Source organism: Meles meles, chromosome 10, assembly GCF_922984935.1.
Source record: "Meles meles chromosome 10, mMelMel3.1 paternal haplotype, whole genome shotgun sequence".
In the NCBI taxonomy this organism is placed as follows: domain Eukaryota; kingdom Metazoa; phylum Chordata; class Mammalia; order Carnivora; family Mustelidae; genus Meles; species Meles meles.
The window spans coordinates 60,936,992-60,958,411 of record NC_060075.1 but is presented as its reverse complement, the minus strand read 5'-3'; the positions used below and the strand labels follow the sequence as shown (position 1 = coordinate 60,958,411).

Below are 21,420 nucleotides of genomic sequence, written 5' to 3'. Positions count from 1 at the left end.
ACACAAAAAGTCATGAGAGCAGGCAAGGAGATGACTGCCACCTATAAGCCAAGAGAAGAGGACTCAGAATAAAATTTAACTGTCACTTAAAAAAAAAAATTTAAAAACAGGGGCACCTGGGTGGCTCAGTGGGTTAAAGCCTCTGCCTTTGGCTCAGGTCATGTACCCAGTGTCCTGGGATCCAGCCCCGCATCAAGCTCTCTGCTCAGCAGGGAGCCTGCTTCCCTTCCTCTCTCTCTGCCTGCCTCTCTGCCTACCTGTGATCTCTGTCTGTCAAATAAATAAAATAAAATCTTTAAAAAAAAAAATTAAAAAAAAAAATTTAACTGTCACCTTGATCTTGAGCTTTCCAGCCTTGAGAACTGTGATAAGTAAATGTCTGTTGTTTAAACCCGCATCTATGATACTTTATTATAGCAGCCCAATTTGATTAATACAGAAGTGTTTTATAGAAACTCAAGACATGCTCTTTACAAAGGAAGAGTGAGAGCTTCTAGTCACCTTCCTCTGGATGCCAGGATGAAATCTGATACTATAAGGACCAGCAGTCATCTTTGACAATGAGGTGACCTTGAAGATACTACAAATTTACATGTATCTTGTCTAAACCACTGTTATGTTTTATTTGTTTTTGCTTTTATTTCCCTGTTACATGTTGCAGATCTTAATTATAACTGGTATGAAAGACAAGATCCATGAGGGTACAGAACTGAATACAAATGGAACCAGACATAGAAATCTTATACTTTCTCAAACTTGTAAATATTTCTAGACCCTGAGTGCAGAACAGAAACTTGATATCAAAATCTCTGAAGATACTTTATATTTTTCATTTTATTTTACATTATGTTTTTGTCCTTACTGAGTAGAGACATAATCATTTTCAGTTAATTCTTTTGTAATTTAAAGAGTCTGAGATAAGGAAGAAAATACATAGGTATTACTAGACATGATATTTCAGTTACTTAATTCAATCTATTTGCTCCAGATTTTGTTTTCCAAAGAGGTCAAAATCAGGTAAAAACTAACTTACAGAATTCAGAATTTAGTCTAATAGAGCTAATTTGTATTCTAATGTAAATCATTTGTACTGAAAATAAAGAGGTTAAAAAAATACAAAGTTTTCTTAGTTTCTGAAACTTGGTATATTTGATTTTGATGAATAAAGTTATATGGAAATATCTTAAAATTTTTTTGTATTTTGAAGTGATATTTTTATTTTTATACTTTAAAAACAATTTCAAATCTACAAAACGTTCAAAGGACTGTTCAAATAACATTTTTTTTCCTGAACCATTTGAGACTAAGTTTCCAAAATGGTACTTTATCACTCTTGTTTACTTAAAGATAGCCTATACACAAGAACGTTCTCTTACATAAATACAAGTGTCAAAACCAGGAAATTTACATGATTCTGTACCAGCTGCTTGTGTTATAAAAGCCATTATTGGGACAACTGGTAAAACCTGAATGGAATCCAGGAATTAAAGAGCACTAATACATCAATCTTATATTCAAGTTTACTAATTCTCTTTGAACTATATATAATACAGTCTTTAATATGAATTTTCAATTTTCACTGAATACAAAATTTTGAAATAACATAAAATTCATTCATTTTGAACACTGACTTACTGCTATTCTAAAATACTATATATTTTTTGTTACAGATTTTAGTGGAATGGGAGGGAAAGCTAAAGCATACATATATAAAGAAATTCTGTCAGCCTAAATCTATTTGTTTTTGGAAGTAAACATTTATATAGCACTTGAAATAATCATAAGTGGAACAATATATAAGACAGATGAAAGGTAAGTTGCTCTATTTGAAGCATGAAAGAACGCTGAACCTACTCTCAGCCTCCCTTCATCCCACCATCATGCATGAGGCATCTCCACAGAGACCTGGCCTTCTCAGACCAGTGTTTAAGAAACACTGAGATAGGGAATACAGTACAGCACAGAAAATATGGACAAAGGGAAAAAATGTTCAAGACACTTTTTCAAAAACTTGAATGATTATAAACTCGGTACAAACGGCCTTCCAAGAGGACAGTTTATACTGGATTCTTCTCTATAGAGAAAGAACTAATCCTTTGAAAACTTATTACTCACATAAAAGGGTTATTGTGTGACTTGAGTCAGACTGGTTTTGGGCTCCAGTTTAACAACTCCTTTCTCTATATATTCTTTCTTTTGGTAGTCTCATTTAATCTGATGATTTTAAGTGCCATCGATACACCTTTCACTTCCGAATTTATATCTGCCCTCTGTCCTGAATTCTAGATCCACATATCTGTCTACTACTTAAACATCTCCACTTAGATGTCTACCGGCAACAGAAATTTCTCTCCAAGATCTATTCACCCACACCTTTCTTTATATCAGTCAATGGCAAATTTCATTTCAGGTGAATGAGCCAAACATCTTAAGAGATGTCCCTAATTCCCTGATTTCTAATAAACCGTATATCCAATCTATCAGCATAGCCTACTGACCCTCTTCAAAATACATGGAATATCTATCTCTTCACCTCCCCTGCTCTATAGTGGATATATCTCCAACCTATAAACTTTCAATAACTGGTGGCTGTCTCCAAACTTGACTCTTTATTCCCTAATGGTCTAATGTCAACAAAGGTAAGCCTTTCAACATTTAAGTTGGGATCATGTTATATCTTGCCATCTCTTTCAGATGGAAAGCCAGAGTTCTTTTGCAGACCCTGAAGGCTCTGTAGCATCTAGCCCCTATTCCTTCTCTAAAGTGCTCTTCACCAGTTTCCATATTGCTCAGCCTGCTCCAACCATGCAGTTGGTCTTGTTGATCCTAGAACTTGCCAGGCATGCACTTGTCTTAGGGCTGTCCATCCCCTAGACATCCATAGACCAAAGGACTCACCTAAGACTTGACTCAAACATCACATTTTAATGAGGCCCAATCTGGCCATAGTTACTTAAAATTAGAGACAACGCTAACTCTGTCCTGACACTAATTACTGGGCTCCATTTTTCCATATTATTTATAATCTAGCACATTATAAGTTGGGAACAGGGACTCAGTTTACAGGTTATTGTATTAAAGTGTAGAATAACAATTCTGGACTTAGGGACTTAAATAACAATGATGAGCTAATTATGGAAGAGCCAACTGGCTTGAGAATCCGAAAGTACACATAGGTACGTGCACACACACATCAGTCAAATAAAGGGAACTAACTGATACACACACTATATAGTTGTATATAGTACACATGGATATACACATACACACACATATGTTTGTTTACAATCTGCAGTTGTGGTAGGGGATGGTACTGACTCAGTTAAATGTAAAGATTCCCCATTTTTTCTAGTGTTAAGAGCACTACAAACTAGATTTTTTGGTTCTCCAGCGACCCTTTTATTTGGAAATTCTTCTCAGAGAATAATCAAGGACAAGGTAACTTCAGTTTAATACAGTTTACGCAGTGGTTCTGTTTCACTTGTTTGTTCACATGTGAATAGTTATCTGCATTTTTACATCTCGTACATGTTAGAAATTGTAGTTTCAATTACATTTGATCATATATATTAAGTGTAAACCTATGGTGTGAACGCTGACAAAGACAGAGTGCCTAACCACCTCTATTTGAAGTCCCCTAGGACCCGGGTTAATTAATGAGACTCATCCTAAGGTTACACATGATCTATTACTTCCTCTAATTAGAAATAATAATCCTGATCATTATGCTGGTTAGCTGGAAAGAAGTAAGATGAATGTGCGTAACTATGATTAATAGTCTTCTCTAAGCAGTGTAGATCTCTTCTGTCACAGACTTATCTGCAAACCAGGCTGCAACTCTATGCTTTTTCATGATATACATTTTTTAAAGCTCACAGAAAAATTAATTTTCCGGCACATCTTTTTACCTTTCCTGATAAAGAACAACAATTTTATAATTTTAAAGTTGATCACCACAACAAAATTTATTTATTTTTCTACCCTGCATTAGTTATCCAATAATTGATTCTTTTACCTTTTTTATGTTTTCCTCAAAATTGTATGAACACATATGTGTATCATAGTTTAGTCCATTCTGCTGAGGTGAAATAGATTGTTGCACATGATTATAAACCCAGCAGTTAAAATTCAAAAAATTTATGATGATAATAATCATGGTATTTATTTAATGCTGTTTTATAAGGGCTAATGTCTACCCTGTGCTTACTAACAACTTTACCAGATAAATTCATAAGCAAAAGAAAGTTATGAAGTTATTATCTGGTTTGAGAGATGCAATACATTCACAGAGAAAGGCAGGTGGTCAGAACAAGGTGGTCAGAAAGTTAGCATTTATATACCTGTTAAACTTTTTTAACAAGGAGACCGGGTATTATAAGAGTAAGATACATATACTCTAAGCAAAGTGAACCTTATTAAACTTTGGCTTTACAAACTGATGAACTGTGAGGCCCTGGGAATAACTTTGCCTTTGAACATTTTGTAAGTGGTGATAATAATGATGATATTTATCTTATGTTTATTGAGAGAATTAAGAATATTTATTGCATGTGTTTACTGAGAGGATTCATTTACTTAATAGGCATAAAATACTATCACGGTGTCTAGCAATACTGTTAAACAAATTGTACATGTTTCCCCTTCATACTGAGAAATGTCTAGCCATGTGTGAAATGCACTTGAATTTTAAAATTAATTTTCTTTTCTGAAATGTTCACCACTGGAACTCAAAATGACTAAAGATTTAACTAATCAATATTTGCAACTGAAGTACTAAATTTATAAAAAAAATTTTTCACTAAAAATTTTGCAGGACCACTTACATTTTTTTTCACACCACTCCTCCTTCTTTTTGGCTCTCAAAGTGGATAGACTTCATATCTGAATCTCTCAGTGAGATGGTAAACATACAGAGATGACTACCAAAAGCTGTAAATCCTAATTTATCCTTTTGATGAATGATTTCTAAACTTTCTAACTAATGTAATAATTTCATCATTTAGAATTTTTTATATTTGAATTTAATAATTATTTAAAAGATTCTATTCACCATGTGTTTTATTAGATCAGAAAAAATCAATAATCTGGTTATCAATATTTAAGCAATTATTATTAACTTTTTAATGAGATAGTCTAAATAATGAGGAAACATGCATTTAGGCAACTACTGTGTGCTCAGAACTCTGCTTCCAAATTAAGGCATATAAAACACATAATCCATCATATCATAGATAAAATAATAAATAAAAATAAAAAATAAAAGGTTATGTATATTGAAGACAGGTATGTGACAAAATATATTTTTGTTTGGTAAGTGGTTGGTAAATTTTCCTAGAGAACGTGAAACTCAAAGCATATTGAGAAAGAAAGGAAATGAAAATTAGAAGAGAGAAATGTATAGGTAAAAGAGCAAAAGACAAAAATGAACTCACAATTTCATTGATGCAGCCAAGTTCATGGATTGTTTTTATGTTGGAGTGAGGAAGAGAGGCAAATAAATACAATACATACAATCTATAGAATGTCTTAAAATGAAAACTGAAAGAAATCTTACTCCTAATATCCGAGATCCTAGGGGTATTAAAGGTTTTTAAAGTACTAAAAACATGATTTTGAGCTACCTGTGTTTAGTTAAACTAGAAATATATACAGACTTTCAACTTTGATTTTAAAATTTAGAAGATATGGATAAATCATTATAAATCCTTTATTTCATTATTTACATAGGAACAAAAGTATCCACACACTTGAAATTCATTTTATTTTTCCCTCGACACTTCTGCCACTAAAATGACTCTTCCAAATATACAAACAATATATATGAAGTAAACTTGTAAAGAAATAATATGTATGCATATAAAAAATGTGTATATTTAGTGATATTTGCAAAATCTTCAGATTGGCAAAAGATGTCTTACAAACTTGAGTTCAAATGCAGATAACATCAGAAGTGATTGATATAACTGGAGTGTCACTCTGTCAATCAAATATAAAACTGACATCCTGATAAATTAATAAAGATCCTTCCGAAGTCCTCTGCTAAGCTAATCTGCACATTAAATAAATGTGTTGCTAGCTGGACATATATGTGTAAGAACATAGCAATTAACAGTGTGAAAGTTACTCAAATTTGGATTTAAAAAGTCGTACCTGTAGGCCTTGCCCGTCCACTGTCACCGAGTTGGCTCTTTGCATTTTGTTCTTATCTGTCACTTTGTTTGATTGCTGGGAACCACCTTTTTCCTTCTTCACCGTTGCTTGTCTTTCCTAGAAGGAGGAAATCTTTTATAAGAATGTTGTTTTACTAAAAAGGGCAACACAAAGAAAACCTTTGTGGCTACAAACTTGGGCCCACATTCGTTATTTGGATTTCCTAGTGAATACTAAGAATGCTGTTGCTTTCAAATGGCTTAGTCCCCACGATAGATGCATAATAAAAACACCAGTTAAAGAGACTCTAAGAAAGAAAACCAGATGGCATTCCCTATGTTCCCAATGAGGACCGTTCATCAGAAGTTCTCAAGGACCACTAAAGCGAATTATTATCATAAGGAATGATAGAAATAAATAATATGAAGCTATAAAAGATGTTACTGAGCACTAAAAATAATGCTTATAAATACAGGTAATGTAAAAAACGAATACATGATGAACTTATAAGGGGCTACTTATATCCAGGATGGCATAAAATTTAAAACACACATTCCATCCTAGGTAATGCCTTTGTTAACCATAGTGGAAATATTTCTTGTAGTTGTCTGCCTCCTCTTTCTATGTCCCCCTCCTCTCACTCTCTCTTTGACCCAACCCAAAAGCTTTTTTCACCATTAATCCACCAAATATGCTCTTCTTAAAATCATCAGTGACCTTCTCATTGTCACATCTATTGGTCGGCCTCCATCTTTCCCAGCATTTGATAAAATGCTGACTGACCTCTTCCTCCCTCTTGAACACTTGCCTCACTGGGCTTCTGAAAACATCTTTCTCTCATATTTAGCTCTTTTGTTACTTCCCTAACTGCTTCCTCAGAGGTTCTTCCATTTTCTTCCTCCAGATTTATAGTCCATAACATTTAACCTCTTTCTTGAACATTTCATCTTCACTCCCTACACTCACTCCCCAGGTGGCTTCTTTAAATCCCAAGGCTCTGATTTTCAACTTCAGCTTCAACTTTCAACTTCATGAGGAGGACTTCTAATGCTCTAGTCCCTGTTCAGATTCTCCCTTGAACTTTAACTCATACATACAAATCAACTTCATGAGGAGGACTTCTAATGCTCTAGTCCCTGTTCAGATTCTCCCTTGAACTTTAACTCATACATACAAATGTCCTCTGTATCTTTCCACATTGGTATTTCCTGCCTACCCTCCTTGAAAACAAATCCCAACCTGGATGATGACTCACCATTTCTATCATTACATACTTTAGGTCTGTTTTCTTCTTTGCCTGGATTATTGTAGCCATCAGCTAATGGGTCAACTGGTTTCCATCTTTGTCTCCCTACAGTAGGTTCTCTACATAACAGCCACGCTCATCCTACTTCACTCCACTCCAGCTACCCCCACACTCTCATTATTCCTTGATCACCAGCATGCTCTTAATTCAGAGTTTTGGCAATCACTCTTCACTCTGCTGGGAAGTTCTTTTCAGTGTATTTGTTGGGACCACTCCCCACTTTTCAAATGTCAGGTACGCTTCTCTATTCCCTTTAGCCTCCTTTTATAGAAACATAAAAATATATTTGTATATATAGTTACATATTATATATAAAATATGGATAAAATTTATTACAACCTGAATTTTTAAAATTTAATTAGTTTAATGCTGTTAAATTAAATTAACTAAATTCAATTAGTTTAATTCTTTAACGAGAAAGAGGGTTTTTTTGCTTCACTGTTGTACATCAGATCCTAAATCAGTGCCTGACAAAAGTCAGGATAAATGAATGGAGAAATAAATGAATCAACATTGAAAAAATTGTAAGTGCCTGAAATACTGCATTGAGAGGAAATCTTGGATCATGTTTAGAGCTTTAGGTTGAAAAGCTCTGATCTGGGGTGCCTGGGTGGCTCAGTAGGTTAAGCCTCTACCTTCGACTCAGGTCATGATCTCAGGGTCCTGGGATCGAGCACCGCATCAGACTCTCTGCTCAGCAGGGAGCCTGCTTCCTCCTCTCTCTCTGCCTACTTGTAATCTCTGTCTGTCAAATAAATAAATAAAAATCTTAAAAAAAAAGCAAAGGGTTTTGTTTTGTTTTTTAAATGGAGTCTATGCCTAGTGTGGAGCCCAACACCAGGCCTGAACTCACACCCGGAGATATCAGGCGTTGGCCACGTCACTAACTGAGCCACTCAGGTGCCCCCCCAAAAAGCTCTTTTTAACTATATTAGGACCAGATGGATCAGAAAACTTCTCAGACCAAAATAGATGCTAATCAATATAATCCATTTATCTTGCAATTTCATGGTGTAAAATCACTGAATATATTTTTTGTGTGGCTAAAAATGGATGGTGTAATAGGATTCCTGAAATTCACATTCTTTGGAAAATGATATACTTTCATAGAAGTATAATTTCTGGCAAAAATATTGATTTTTTTAAAGATAGATCATTCTTCCTAAACTTGCAAATTATAATTTTGTGCATGGAGAGTTGAGTATAATGCATAGAAGGAGTGGATTATAGGATGAGGTTTGGAGTCAGAAAGCTTGAGCTGAATCCTGCCTCTGCTACTTAAATATTACATAATGTTAGAGAATGTAACTCTTATTCGAAATGGAGTTAGCAATATGTATTTCTCACAGTTGTGTAAGGTTTAAGAGAAAACACATAAATTCCTAACATTGTTCCTATATTACAATATGTGCTCAATAAATGAAAGTTATAATGAATAATAAAGTGTGGCTCTCCAATTAGGGTGCTCATTAGTAGTACAATTATGCAAAGTGTTTATTATATTTCAAGTGTATATATGTAAAAATTACACTTAGTTACACTTAAGTATATGTTTAAGTAAGTAGGGCTCAATGTTTACAACTAAAATCCATGGCTTGTATTAAGAGTTCAAAAATGTAATACTGGTGGAAAGTAAGGGAATAATTTCTTTCTGGATTCTTGCATGCAGGTATATAAGACATGGTAACAATACTCTGTAAAAATCTACAGTGCAGAAGATATACATTATCTTATGTACCTTATAGTTTATCACACCTTATATACCTTGTAGTCTGCCATATAATCCAACAATTGCTATTTCACATTGAATTCCTAAAATGTTTAGCTTTTAAGAATTAACTTTAATTTAAATTGGTTGGTCACACTGAAACTGGGTATTTATGATCAAACTATTTATAGATGTAGTACTGGAAATTTAAGACATGTTATGTGTGTGTCTGTAAAAAGAGCTACTAAATCATATACGAACATGATTTTATTCCTAGCTATGCTCACAGAGAGGGGAATTTCTTTCCCGGTAAGACTTTCCAACTAGCAGAAAGCAGTTGATGAAGGAGCTTCAGGTCTCTTCAGGGAGTCACCTTTCTGAGTAAATTGGAGTCGATGAAACAAATGCTTTATAAGAAGCTTTATAAAATATAAAAACAAAATTTTAAATCCTAAATTGAATGTTCAACTAAGGTATTATTTTAGAAGTCTAAAATTATAAGAAAGAGGTATAGAACAAGCTAACAGAAAAATCCTCAGTCTATCCTGAAGTTCTCAAAAAGCTTCACGAAGAGCTTACTGCCTGATTTTGAATCATTATTAGGGATAAATGTTATCTATTAGAGATAAACTGTTACCAGAGAGCAGTGCTTACCACCTCACCTTCCACTTTTTTTTTTTTTTTTAATGTGTTTGGGCTCTAAACCTCAAAATAAATACAGGAATTTTATTATATAATTGAGATAAAATTAAAATAATAAGTGTTTGTTTAAACACACACACACACACCCCAAGAAAACCAAGTGGTTTCTTTGGGGGGGGGTGCCTACTGGGTGAAATTTGTGGAATTAATCAAGGCTGAAAATTTTAAACAGGAGAAAATCATAAGCATTTAATTTTTCCCAGAGTTTTCTTTTTATTACATTCATTTGTTTTATTTTTATTTCCAAATTGTATAGAAGTCTCCCTGAGCTATTCACTACACTATATTTAAGCAGCATAAGCTCGCAGTAGGATAGTTGGATACTTTTTCCTATTTCCACTGAGAAAATCTTTACTTCTTTCATATTTTATGTGAGGGACAGGAAGGGGAAAGCAATTGCACCTTTGAAAGATCTGCTGTCCACAAAAATTTCACTAGCCTGTTTTGGGGGTTAATTAACTCTGAATAGCAGAGTTCTATTATGATATTTAAGAGACTTATCCCGGGGTTGAAATTGTTGAAAAAAGTTTCAGGAAGAGATCACCAGCCCGATTTTACATTGTTATTAAGGATAAAATTGCTCTCTGGTAACAGGGGGCAGTGTTTGCCACTTCACTTTCTGCTTTTTTTTTTTTCCCTTTTTTAACTTTTTGGGCTCTAAACCACAAAATAAAATTACATTATAATTAAAGCAAATTTTGTTCTCCTAGAAAAAATTGTCCCAGATATAAAAAGAGTTGGAAAATTATTGCTTTAATCAATAGAAATTATTCAAACACTGAAAAGACCTACTCTGACCACTAAAAAGAATATAGAAAACATAACTATGAAATATAAAATATAGTTATTGATATTTCAGCATTTTCAAATATCAAGCATTTGTGTTTGCTATGCAGACATTTTAAATACAGAATTTAATGTTTTGTGATCCTTAGACTCTATAAGTAGCACAACAGATCTTAACTAGAGAACACATTGTAATAGAATTCCAAAAGAATAATCACCATAATTAACAAAGAAGAAAAGCCAAAAAGACCATTCATAGAAAACAGGAAGATGAAATAAATGACATAAAAAGGCCTCACTTTAAATATGTGCTCTCAAAAAAAATTTTTTTTAATATCATGCTGATTCTCAGATGTGGAGTATTTGTACATTGCTGAAAACTGCTTTCACAAAAGGGATGTTTACCACAATATTTCAGCCTGCTGTTATCGATCACTCACAAACTACAAGCAGCAAGTGATGATTACCTCAAGCACAGGGTTTTCTTCTTTTTGTCCAATCTCAGCATGACAGACAGGCGGCAGCCAAGCACCTTGACTGGCACAAAGTCACAAAAGCATGGAGAGGAGGGAGCTCTCCTGCCACCACATCCTTCCCATGAGACCTGGAACTCGCTTTACTGCTACAGCCCCACATGCCTGAATAGAGACTTAGCCCTTTCTGCCACTAGAGCGAGGCCCCAAGAATTTCCCAAAAACTCTAGCTTCTGAACCCAAGGTAACACTTGGGTATTCTAAATATAAAATCCCTCACCGAAGTGTAAGTGTCACCAAATTCATTGGTGCTTACAAGGGTTATAGGCTCTAAGAAAGCAAGGCTCACAGCTGCAAAGCTGTCCTTTTAATTATTGTGACCTTATTGTGAAATTGGAGTAGTTTTCTGCCAAGAGAAACTAATTCCTTTGGAAAAATAGCAAAGACTCTAAGTCTATAGCAATCCTTGAAGTTGCAGCAAAATTTATTATTGCTGTGTAGCAAAGTAGTCTTTGCTCCCTGATTTAAAAAAATAGTAATTTATAGTTTTAAACATAAATATAATAAATAATATGAAGATTTTTCACTTCTTTTTTAATTTACTTAAGTAAGTGCTTACTAAAAACAAAAACTACTTTGGGCAAAGTCTTAAGTATGGGCTTGGACGCCAAATCCCAGCTTTGTTCTTACTTGCTGTGCAAACTTGGGCAAGTTATTTACTATCTTTAAGCCGCCACTTAATTCATCTATAACATGAGGAGATTTGTGTGATGATAAATTGAGAAAATGCAGATAAAGGTATTGGCATAAAATAGGCACCATTAAATTGCAGTGATTTTTAAAATATAAAAAAGGTATATTGTTATATGTTATCATTGTTATCTCGTATATGCTGCTTAAGACCACAGGAGTTAAAGATGGGTGTTTGAAATAAGTTCATTTACTTTGTAGCACTTTATGTGCCCACTGGATCACCATAACTGGGGATAAGTGGTGTAATGATCCAGGTGGGGTATTGTGGGGCCGATGGGAGGCAAAAAATTAGGCAGAATGACAGCTAGTCTCAGGTACCCAGAAGTACCACTCACCAACTACACCTCGAGGTACAATTTGCAACTTGATCCCCAAGTCCTGGTTTTCACACATCACACATGCCATAAATATTTTCTCTTGGGGTAATTTCATACCCAGTATAAACCACTTACAAGATTTCTGTTCTAGAAATCCTGATTGGAAGAACTGAAATTTAGGAATGAGAAGGCCCTTGTCAAAAATCTTTTACTGTGGGCTACTTACCGGTGCTATGGTAGTGACTTTAAAAATATATGTGTTCATACATACCTCAGAGGATGGTAAAAGTCTAAGTTAATATAAATCAATATATCTTGCCAGAAAAAAAAAAAAAATCAGTGTAGGAAGACTTCTAATTACTTTGCAGAAGAAATATTTTTTTTAAACAAACGAGAAAAGCGTATTATGAAAACTGTAATTTTGGTTTATTTATTCTACCTATATGATATAGATTATACAGCTGAATATGGGAGACCTATGGAGATTAACAAGTCTAAGAAAAAAACTTTAAATCCCAAATACAGTGTCTATATTCATTTGATGGGCTATGATCGGGGCAAAAATAAACTTAAACCCCCGAATATACAAAGTTTATTATCTTACACTTAAATAATCAGACTAAGTGATACACTTTCCATGTACCTTTGTTGCTTAAGTGTGCAATTCAACATTTTCATTTTTATAATGACTATGATAATAGTGGTATCAATGGACTTAAAGCATACAAAATAGTTTAATATTTCTCTTAGATTAGAAGCATTTTTTTCAAGCATATCTTCAGTATATTTTTAAGTATATCTCTGATTACAAAATGAACTTTTAAAAAAGTTTCATGAGGCAGTCTACACTGATTCAAAAACATTTTAGGGGGCAGGGGAGAGAGGCTAATACATTTTTTTGCAATTATATGTTTTCCTCTAAATAAATTCATAGTCTTATATAGTATTCATATATTATAAATAATACTTTTCCTAAGCAAGTGGATTCAAATTTTAATCTTAAATTAAATTTAAATTATTTAAATTTAAAAATTTAAATTTTTATTTAAAATTAAAAATTTATTTAAAATTTATTTAAAATTTAAATTTAAAAATTTAAGAAATTATTTTAATCTTAAATTAAATTTAAATTTTTAAATTTAAATTTAAATAAAGATTAAAATAATTTAATTTAAATAAATTAAATTTAATCTTAAAATTCAATTTTAAGAGAAATAATACCATTTGAACGTATCTTTTAAAGATAAAAACAGTCGAATAGGACAGGGTCACTGGAAAATGTGGAGGCTTCACTTTGTTAATGCAAAGGTAAAGCTAACACATTTACTGAAAATAAATGGTGTGGCAATGCCCACATTTATTTTCAAAATAAAAGTCATTTATTCTGTCACTATATTTTCTTCCAATGACTTTCTATATAATGTCATATGCTAATGATAAATGCAGATGTACTCTTTTTAAAGTGACAGACGTTTCAAAGTGAACAAGTGTTTCTCAACCTACTATCACTGAAAACTGTATTTTAATGGTAGAGAGGATTGAACTGTTTGGGTTTTCTATAAGGTATTTACATTTTAACTTGATAAATAGGAATGATGTTATCCTTATAGCAGGGCAAAACTCTTTGCAAAGTAACTTTCATTTTTCTCTGTACACTGTCTTACATAACTTTTGCTTTCCTAATGTTTGTCACATAAGTAAACTGGAACAGTTTCAAGTCTATCCCATCACGAAAATATCAAGGTCCCCAATTCCAAATACCATCATATGAGGCAAAATAAGCTATACAAACTGATATTAGTACATCACTGATATAGCCACAAATGTTCTTTCTAACATGAGATGTATAATAACCTACAATTCCAAGTGTGAATTTTTTTTTTTTTTTTTTTTTTGCTTACGCACCTCAGGGACTGAAACTCCTGAAGTGGGCAGATTCTGTTGAAAAAGAGAAGTTCATATTAAAGCTGAAAAAAACAAAAGTCAAACTGAAAACAAAGGCCAATGAAGGTTCTTATATCACTATTCTCCTGTGAAATAAATGGATAAATATAAAACGCATTTCCTTGTCATGTTTATTCTGCTTAATTTCACTAAATACATGAAGAAATATATTTTCACAAAGTAAGGAATGCTCCAAAACAGAGTGGGTTAGATTGTGAATTACTTATCCAAAATGCAATTTCATCACCCAAAGCAGACTGGTCAACATCCTTGGCCAGCTTCACAGACCTCTCTGAAACAACACGGTGGTATTACATTTATATTTTGCAATAAGATCTCATCTCCAAGTTTCATTATCCTTCATAAACCATTCCTACTAATTTGTTAAGTTGCCCAATTAGCCGTCCCACTTTTCCATTTTCCAGTCCAACTCTCATTCCTTCCTAAAAATATTCAGTGTCTTTTTGATGGAGACATAGCTTATGGTGTTGGTTTTACTTTGTGATTTTTCTGGAAATAAGAAAAAAAATTCCATTAGTATCAGTAAAAAGTAAAAATACTATTAAATATGTAGAAAAGTTTTACTTGAGAGTAATTAGAAAAAAACAAGAGATGAGGTTAAATACACTGAAGCTGGTCTTCGTAAAAGTGCATCTTCAATTATCCACCACCCCTCCTTTTCTGAGTCACAGTGGGAAGCTTTTTTTCTGGCAAGAAACAGAAAAAAAGGTTACCAAATTCCAAAAGTCTATGGGACTCAGAACAAATCTGGAAAATTGTTGACAAATCACACACATAGTACTAGCCAAAGTTTTCCTATGGTGGGTTGTGTCTGGTGAGGAGAAGTATGAAACCCGAATGTGAAGCTGGGAGTGCTTAGACACTTACGTGTCTCTGAAAAGGAAGGAGTGGTCAGCATTTTCATTTCCTCCCTAGAACTGAGCTATGTGAAGGCGAATCTAAATGGAAGTCCAAGATGGATCTGAACAATCGGAGAACACAGTTATCTGTGGACTTCCTTATGCTGTATACTGAGATCAATGAAGAAGAAGGCAACTTCGCAGCAGCTCAGAACAGAGATGGACCAGAACGATCAAGTGCACCAAAAAGTGGATCAGAAGAAGGAGTCTAGGGCAGCTCTAGAGAAAATTAAAGGGTCCAGGAATGCAACTCGATTTCGAAGATATTTTTATAATATAAGTTTAAAAAATGTTGCAGCTGCACACTTTTCATCAAAGGAAGTCATCAAGTCTGGGAGGATGAACTCGGGGTGACTATCCCATGAACAGGAGAACCTTACGGAAGTAATTGCTATTTCTCAGATGGACTGAAAACAGACTTAATAGAACTTTTCTTGAAAGCTTTCTGATTTCAGTAATGCTCTGGACTTCTGAGTCCAAGTCAGTCTACATAGCACATGGGGTAATGGGTGGTGGGAAGAACGTGCTAGCTTCAATCTAGGGCACCTCAAATTTTTTGTCAGCTTTCCTATTTTTCTTTCTCAGTTCTTAGTTCAAACTTAGATCTGAATAAACATTTTAAGACATGAATATTGTTCTTCCAACCTTATTATAATATACAAATGTTTCTTCTCCCTCCAATTCAGTTTAAGCATCTTATCCTACAATGCCTTATCCTGTCCTATGCCGTGAGTCCAGGAAAGTCCAGAGACTCTCAAGCAACCAGACTAGGATGTCCATCAAACTGTCTCCATGGAATGAATCACAGATGCCTTTGACTTTGGGAAGAATCAATGCTCACTGTATATACGTCCGTACAGAGCAGTGCAACGGAAAGCCAAGTGGAGATTATAGTTGTGGAAATGGTTCAGAAAAATAGCCAAGCATGATGCAAAAATCTCAAAGAGATACTGTCCACCTCACCTTAACCACCAAAAAAATCTATAAAAGACACTTTTGACATACTTTTAAGCATTTGAATAAAGACAATGACTGATACTATGGAATTTTTGTTAATATTCCTAGGTATGATAATAGTATGGTACTTTTATAGAAAACTGTCCTTAGTCTTGGAAAATGCCTGCTGACCTATTTAGAGATGTAGTGTCATACTACCTGCAAAAGATTGAACATAATAAAATATATATTTCTGCATGTATGATGGCAAAATAATAATATAGGGTGGGGATATATTGGATTCATGTGTTGTGATGTCACAAAAGCAAAAACCATGCCAACTCAGATAATAAAAATCCCTTTTAAGGTATTCTCCCTCCAAAAGAGACTGTAGGATGAAATTAAAGCCTGGCTGGCACTTTGCTACCACCTGTTTGGAGAACTAGTATCATATGGATATTGGTGTCTGCAGGCTTCTTTCATCTTAAGGTAGTAGGAATACTGGCCATCTACTGAGAATGAATGATGTTGGCAGAGAGACAGCGATATAAGACAGCAAGGAAATAATAGAGAGTTTGCCACTACCTCTCTGAGAATGGGAAAGCAGCTGACAAAGAATGAGTAGCAGAATCAAGCAAAATTCAGAGCAAGTGGGGCTAGAAGTCATAAATATGTAAGAAAGCCACCAGCTCAGAAAATTTTCTCCAGCAACACTTTGACGTCTGAGAGCAACACTAAAAATTCGTTCCAAGAATAGAAGTGATGAAACAATGTATATACAAGCTCACTTACAATCAAGATATGTAGGCAAAGAGTGTATATTAAATAAACATGCCCATCAGTGGCTTACCCTCAAGTTACTATAAGAAAACTATGGTATCTAGGTAAAAGATAAACAAGCAACTCATTAGAGAACAAATTCAGATATTATGTTACTTCAACTATACCCTTCTGTATATGATTTTCAAATATCAAGGAGGAACAGAGTAAATGTTTTAGTTTTTTGAAAATTATCATGAGTGTATAATTCTAAATGTAATATATTTTTAATCAGAATTAATACAGGAACTGTATATTTGTATTTAATCAAATGTGAGGTGTGACTACAGAGGAATGTGATTGATTTTATTTAATCAGTATCACTTTAATATTAAACAGAATACACAGTACAGATAATTAGTTTAAAAGATGCATTTGTCTTCAGGGCACTTATTAAGTTCAACCTAATACCAAAGAATTTTTTAAAATCCTATTACTCTAAAGTATTGAGATCTCTCTTGTCCTCATAGTTTCTAACATGTAATCATTTTAAATTGACAATTTAATCCAAATTGTCATAGGACAAAGAAAAATCTTTGGTGAAGAGATTGTTGGGAGGTTTGAGTTAAAAATATAGAAAGAGCGTTAAAAGGGCCATTAGTTATTTCAAGACTAAAGTAAAATTAACAGAATTATATGCTATACCTATATAGGAATTTTTATTTTTTTTGAAAAAATTGCTTTTATATTTATCATCTCATTTAATCCTTCTCTAAGCCAAGATATTCCACTTCTCAGACTGAGAAACTGAAAATCAGAAAGATCAGATAACCAGCCCAAGAAAATAAAGGTAATGACAGAATCTAAATACAGTACTTCCCTTTCCCAGGCTCCATTTATTCAAACAAGTTCAATAAGAATTTTTTTCTAACTTTTCTATCCATGTCTCTATTTTTTTAAATGATTTGATAGTATTGCATGGAGAACTGGGTGTGGTACATACACAATGAATTTTAGAACACTGAAAAAATAAAATTAAAAAAAAATCATCTTAAGACAGTGAACACTGGGAAGGATTTAGAGACTACAATATACATCTGTTCTGCCTGAAAAGGGGGCTTGAATGTCAATATGGAGTAATTTAACATAATAACTTCTAGTACAGTGGTAACCTGAAGTGGTCAAATAAAGCTATTCTACATAGTTCTTTCCTTATATGCAATTGGATATCCCTGGCATCAGAAAACGAGTGAGGGAAAGTAAAGCTAGTTTGGGAAAAGATCGATTGTCTTCCTATTATGGTACCTGTCAGTCTGAAGGGGAGAAGCTGTTCTCTCACACTTGATAAAATGTATCAAGGGCATCCCTACCAGCTTTCCCATAGAGAATAAACACATTTGATTTTGGTGAATTTTACTGTCCCATTCCAGATTCATAATTTGTTTAACCTTTTATGATTTTGCAGGTCTTTAAGTGTACCACTTAAATATACCACACATCTGAATGTGATATACCACACATCTGAACACAATATAAATTTTATTTTATTTTTCTAAAGGTTTTATTTATTCATTTGAGAGAGAGAGAGAGAGAGACAGAAAGAGCACAAGCAGGAAAGGCAGAGGGAGAGTAGACTCCCTGCTGAGCTGGGAACCTGACATGAGGCTTAATCCTAGGACAGGGATAGCATGACCTGAGGCAAAGGCAGACGCTTAACCATCTGAATCACCCAGCTGCCCCACAAAACAAATTTTAAAAAGGAAGTGAGACTGAAACAATTTTTATGCTACAAGTAATTTTTTTTTTAAAAGATTTTATTTATTTGACAGAGATCACAAGTAGGCAGAGAGGCAGGCAGGGATGGGGGAAGAGGAGCAGGCTCTCCACTGAGCAGAGAGCCGATGCAGGGCTCGATGCCAAGACTCTGAGATCATGACCTAAGCTGAAGGCAGAGGATTAACCCACTGAGCCACCCAGGCGCCCCGGCTACAAACGATTTTTATAACCAATGATTATTTCAATGTATGGCAAGTCTTTCAATTAGAAGGATCATTCATTATTTTTTTTCAGTAACACTTTGACGTACTTAATTAAAATGTAACTACAAAAATAAAATATTTTAGAAGAATACATATAGGACACCTGGGTGGGTCAGTCTGTTAAGCATCTGCCTTTGGCTCAGGTCCCAGAGTCCTGGAATCGAGTACTGCTTCTACTGCATGGGGCTCCTTGCTCAGTGGTGAGCCTGCTTCTCCCTCTGCCTGCCACTCCCCCTCTTTGTGCCTGCTCGCGCATGCTCTCTCTCTCTCTCTCTCTCTAACAAATATAGAAAATCTTTAGATAAAGGAAGATACACATAATCTTAATTCAGTATCCCTTGACTAACCACTTCTCACTTGAGCCAAATTTTTAAGCTTGCACCAAGATAAATTTAATGGTAAGAAGATTTCTAATTGAGATAATTTCATTACCCTTATAATTTTAATTGCTCACAAGAATGTCTGATCTTATTCTTGAAAATGTGATTGCTTAGACATATTTGCAGAGTTTAGTTCAGAAGATTTTGCACAGAAGGGATTGTGAGGCTCCCTCCTTAATGGCTCCCCCAGTATACATGCATGTTTGTGTCTAGAAAGGAAGGATCCTGAGCCTTCAGGGAAAGTACACCTAGTGTAATGGATATTTGGAAATCAAGGGATACCAAATGGTAAATCTATCTTTATAAAGATATCCAAGTTTCTACATGGGAGGAGATAGATTTCTACATGTAAAAGCAATCAGCAACAACTAAACCTTTCTAATGGTGTTTTTATTGTTATCGTCTTGTGTACTCGACTAGCTAGTGAAATAAAAGCATTAGAAATGTTATCCTACGTGGTTAGGACTCATAAAATCATCAGAAGCCCATATGGTTGGTTCTTTCATTTCTTTTTAGCTCTGAACCATAGTAAGAATATGTGCATACATACTGGTAAAATAATTTCGCAAAGACCACCTACCTTGTATGCCCCACTCTCTGATATATTCTATTCTTTTCTCTCGTCACTTCTATTTCTCCTCTAATGGCTATTTTTTTCCCATTCCTTCTTGAAATGCTTTTGTAGATCCCCTAACTGAATTCATGGTTCACCAATTGTTGGGGAATGCAGCATGAACACCAAAAATGAGATTAGAACATGGAATTGGGGTAGGGTGTGTATTGCTTGTGCCACCTGCATGTTGTGTGACTTTAGGTAAATTTCTTCAGCATCTTTCTGCTTCACTTTCCTCCCATGTCCAGTGAGCATGATAACAATAGCTACGTTTAGGATTAAAAGGGTATCTAACAAATTTAAGTTTCCAATAAATAGGAGCTATTTTATTAACTTTAAAACCTCAAAGATTCCCTTAGCTTTTTCTGCCTGTCTAGAGCTCAGTGAAAAAGGACTAATCACACTTTCTTCATCTGATACTATGTTTGTAGCTTATAAGTAGATGGAACCAATGGAACCAGCAGATTGATTGATTGATTGATTGATTTTAATGAAACATATATGTTAGGACTGTTACAGGAGAGAGAAAGAAGGAAAGATGCGGGAGGGGTGAGAAGCGATCTAAGAGCGAAAACAACACAGGAGAAGGAGAGGGGGACCGGAAGAGGCTAAAAAAAAGAAAAGAAGAACAAAGTCTTCCTTCTTTGCTATATTCCTCAATCCTCAAATGGACCATGGGCATCAAATGACATCTGCCATTTTGAAGATGAATGTCCTTTCATTCAAATAAAACAATGACATTGAGTAAAGGAAGGATGGAAGCTGATATTTAGAGTATGACTTTAATGTTTTTTTTGTTTAAGATTTATTTATTTATTTGAGAGAGAGAGCGAGTGTACAGCACTCTCCTGTGAGTGGGGAGAGGGGCAGAGAGAGAGGGAAAGAATCCTCAAACAGACTTCCTGCTGACTGCAAAGCCTGACCCAGGACTTGATCATAACCTGAGCTGAAATCAAGAGTTGGCAGCTTAACCAACTGAGTTCCCAGGCGTCCCATGGCTTTGCATTTGTTTGAAGTTTTGCAAAACCTTTAAACATCAGATTCAACCACCTTCGAAATACATTTCAGGATGAAAGCATATGTCTCATGACTGTTAATTTGTGTCAGATAATTCTTTAGAACTCATACTCTACATAAAGGTAATTAATACATACCTATATAAGTACGTATGTGTACATATGATTCTGTTTGTGATGTTTGGGACAGGGATCTGAGTGCAGTTGGTGGTTTTCAATAAAAAGGGACTCTTAAAAAAACCACACCTAATATAATAAATTAATATTTATTGAATTTCATGTGAATAAAATATATCAGTAATACTTCCTGTTATGACATTCTTTTTCTCAACACGATCTCATCCTCAAAATGTATCACTCTGGCTTTCTAAAATACAGAAAAATCACTGCAGATAGTGAAAGAATATTGATAATAATATTTAGAATTAAAGCATTAGGCTGCTAAGTTTTCCTTTTCATCAATCTTGGAAAAGACCTCGAATTTAAAAACAAACAAGTTATAATGAAATTTGTTCTTATCCTTTACCCCTCTAAATATCCACTGATCTCACACCAAAGCATTTTCTAACTAAGTTAAAGTCCAATTCTGCACTCACATTAGGCTAAGATTCAATTGAG

General features: G+C 34.2%; 1 protein-coding gene across 3 annotated transcripts in view; it reads right to left on the bottom strand.

The window, feature by feature from the left end:
- Positions 1–21,420, bottom strand: part of DGKB (diacylglycerol kinase beta) — a 684,789-nt gene that overhangs the window by 423,296 nt on the left and 240,073 nt on the right. For all 3 annotated transcript variants that reach the window (XM_046021573.1, XM_046021575.1, XM_046021574.1), the window contains 2 exons: positions 14,101–14,133; positions 6,151–6,267 (listed from right to left, as the gene is read on the bottom strand). In XM_046021573.1, the coding sequence (XP_045877529.1) occupies positions 6,151–6,267; positions 14,101–14,133 (150 nt within the window). The remainder of the gene's footprint in view (positions 1–6,150; positions 6,268–14,100; positions 14,134–21,420) is intronic.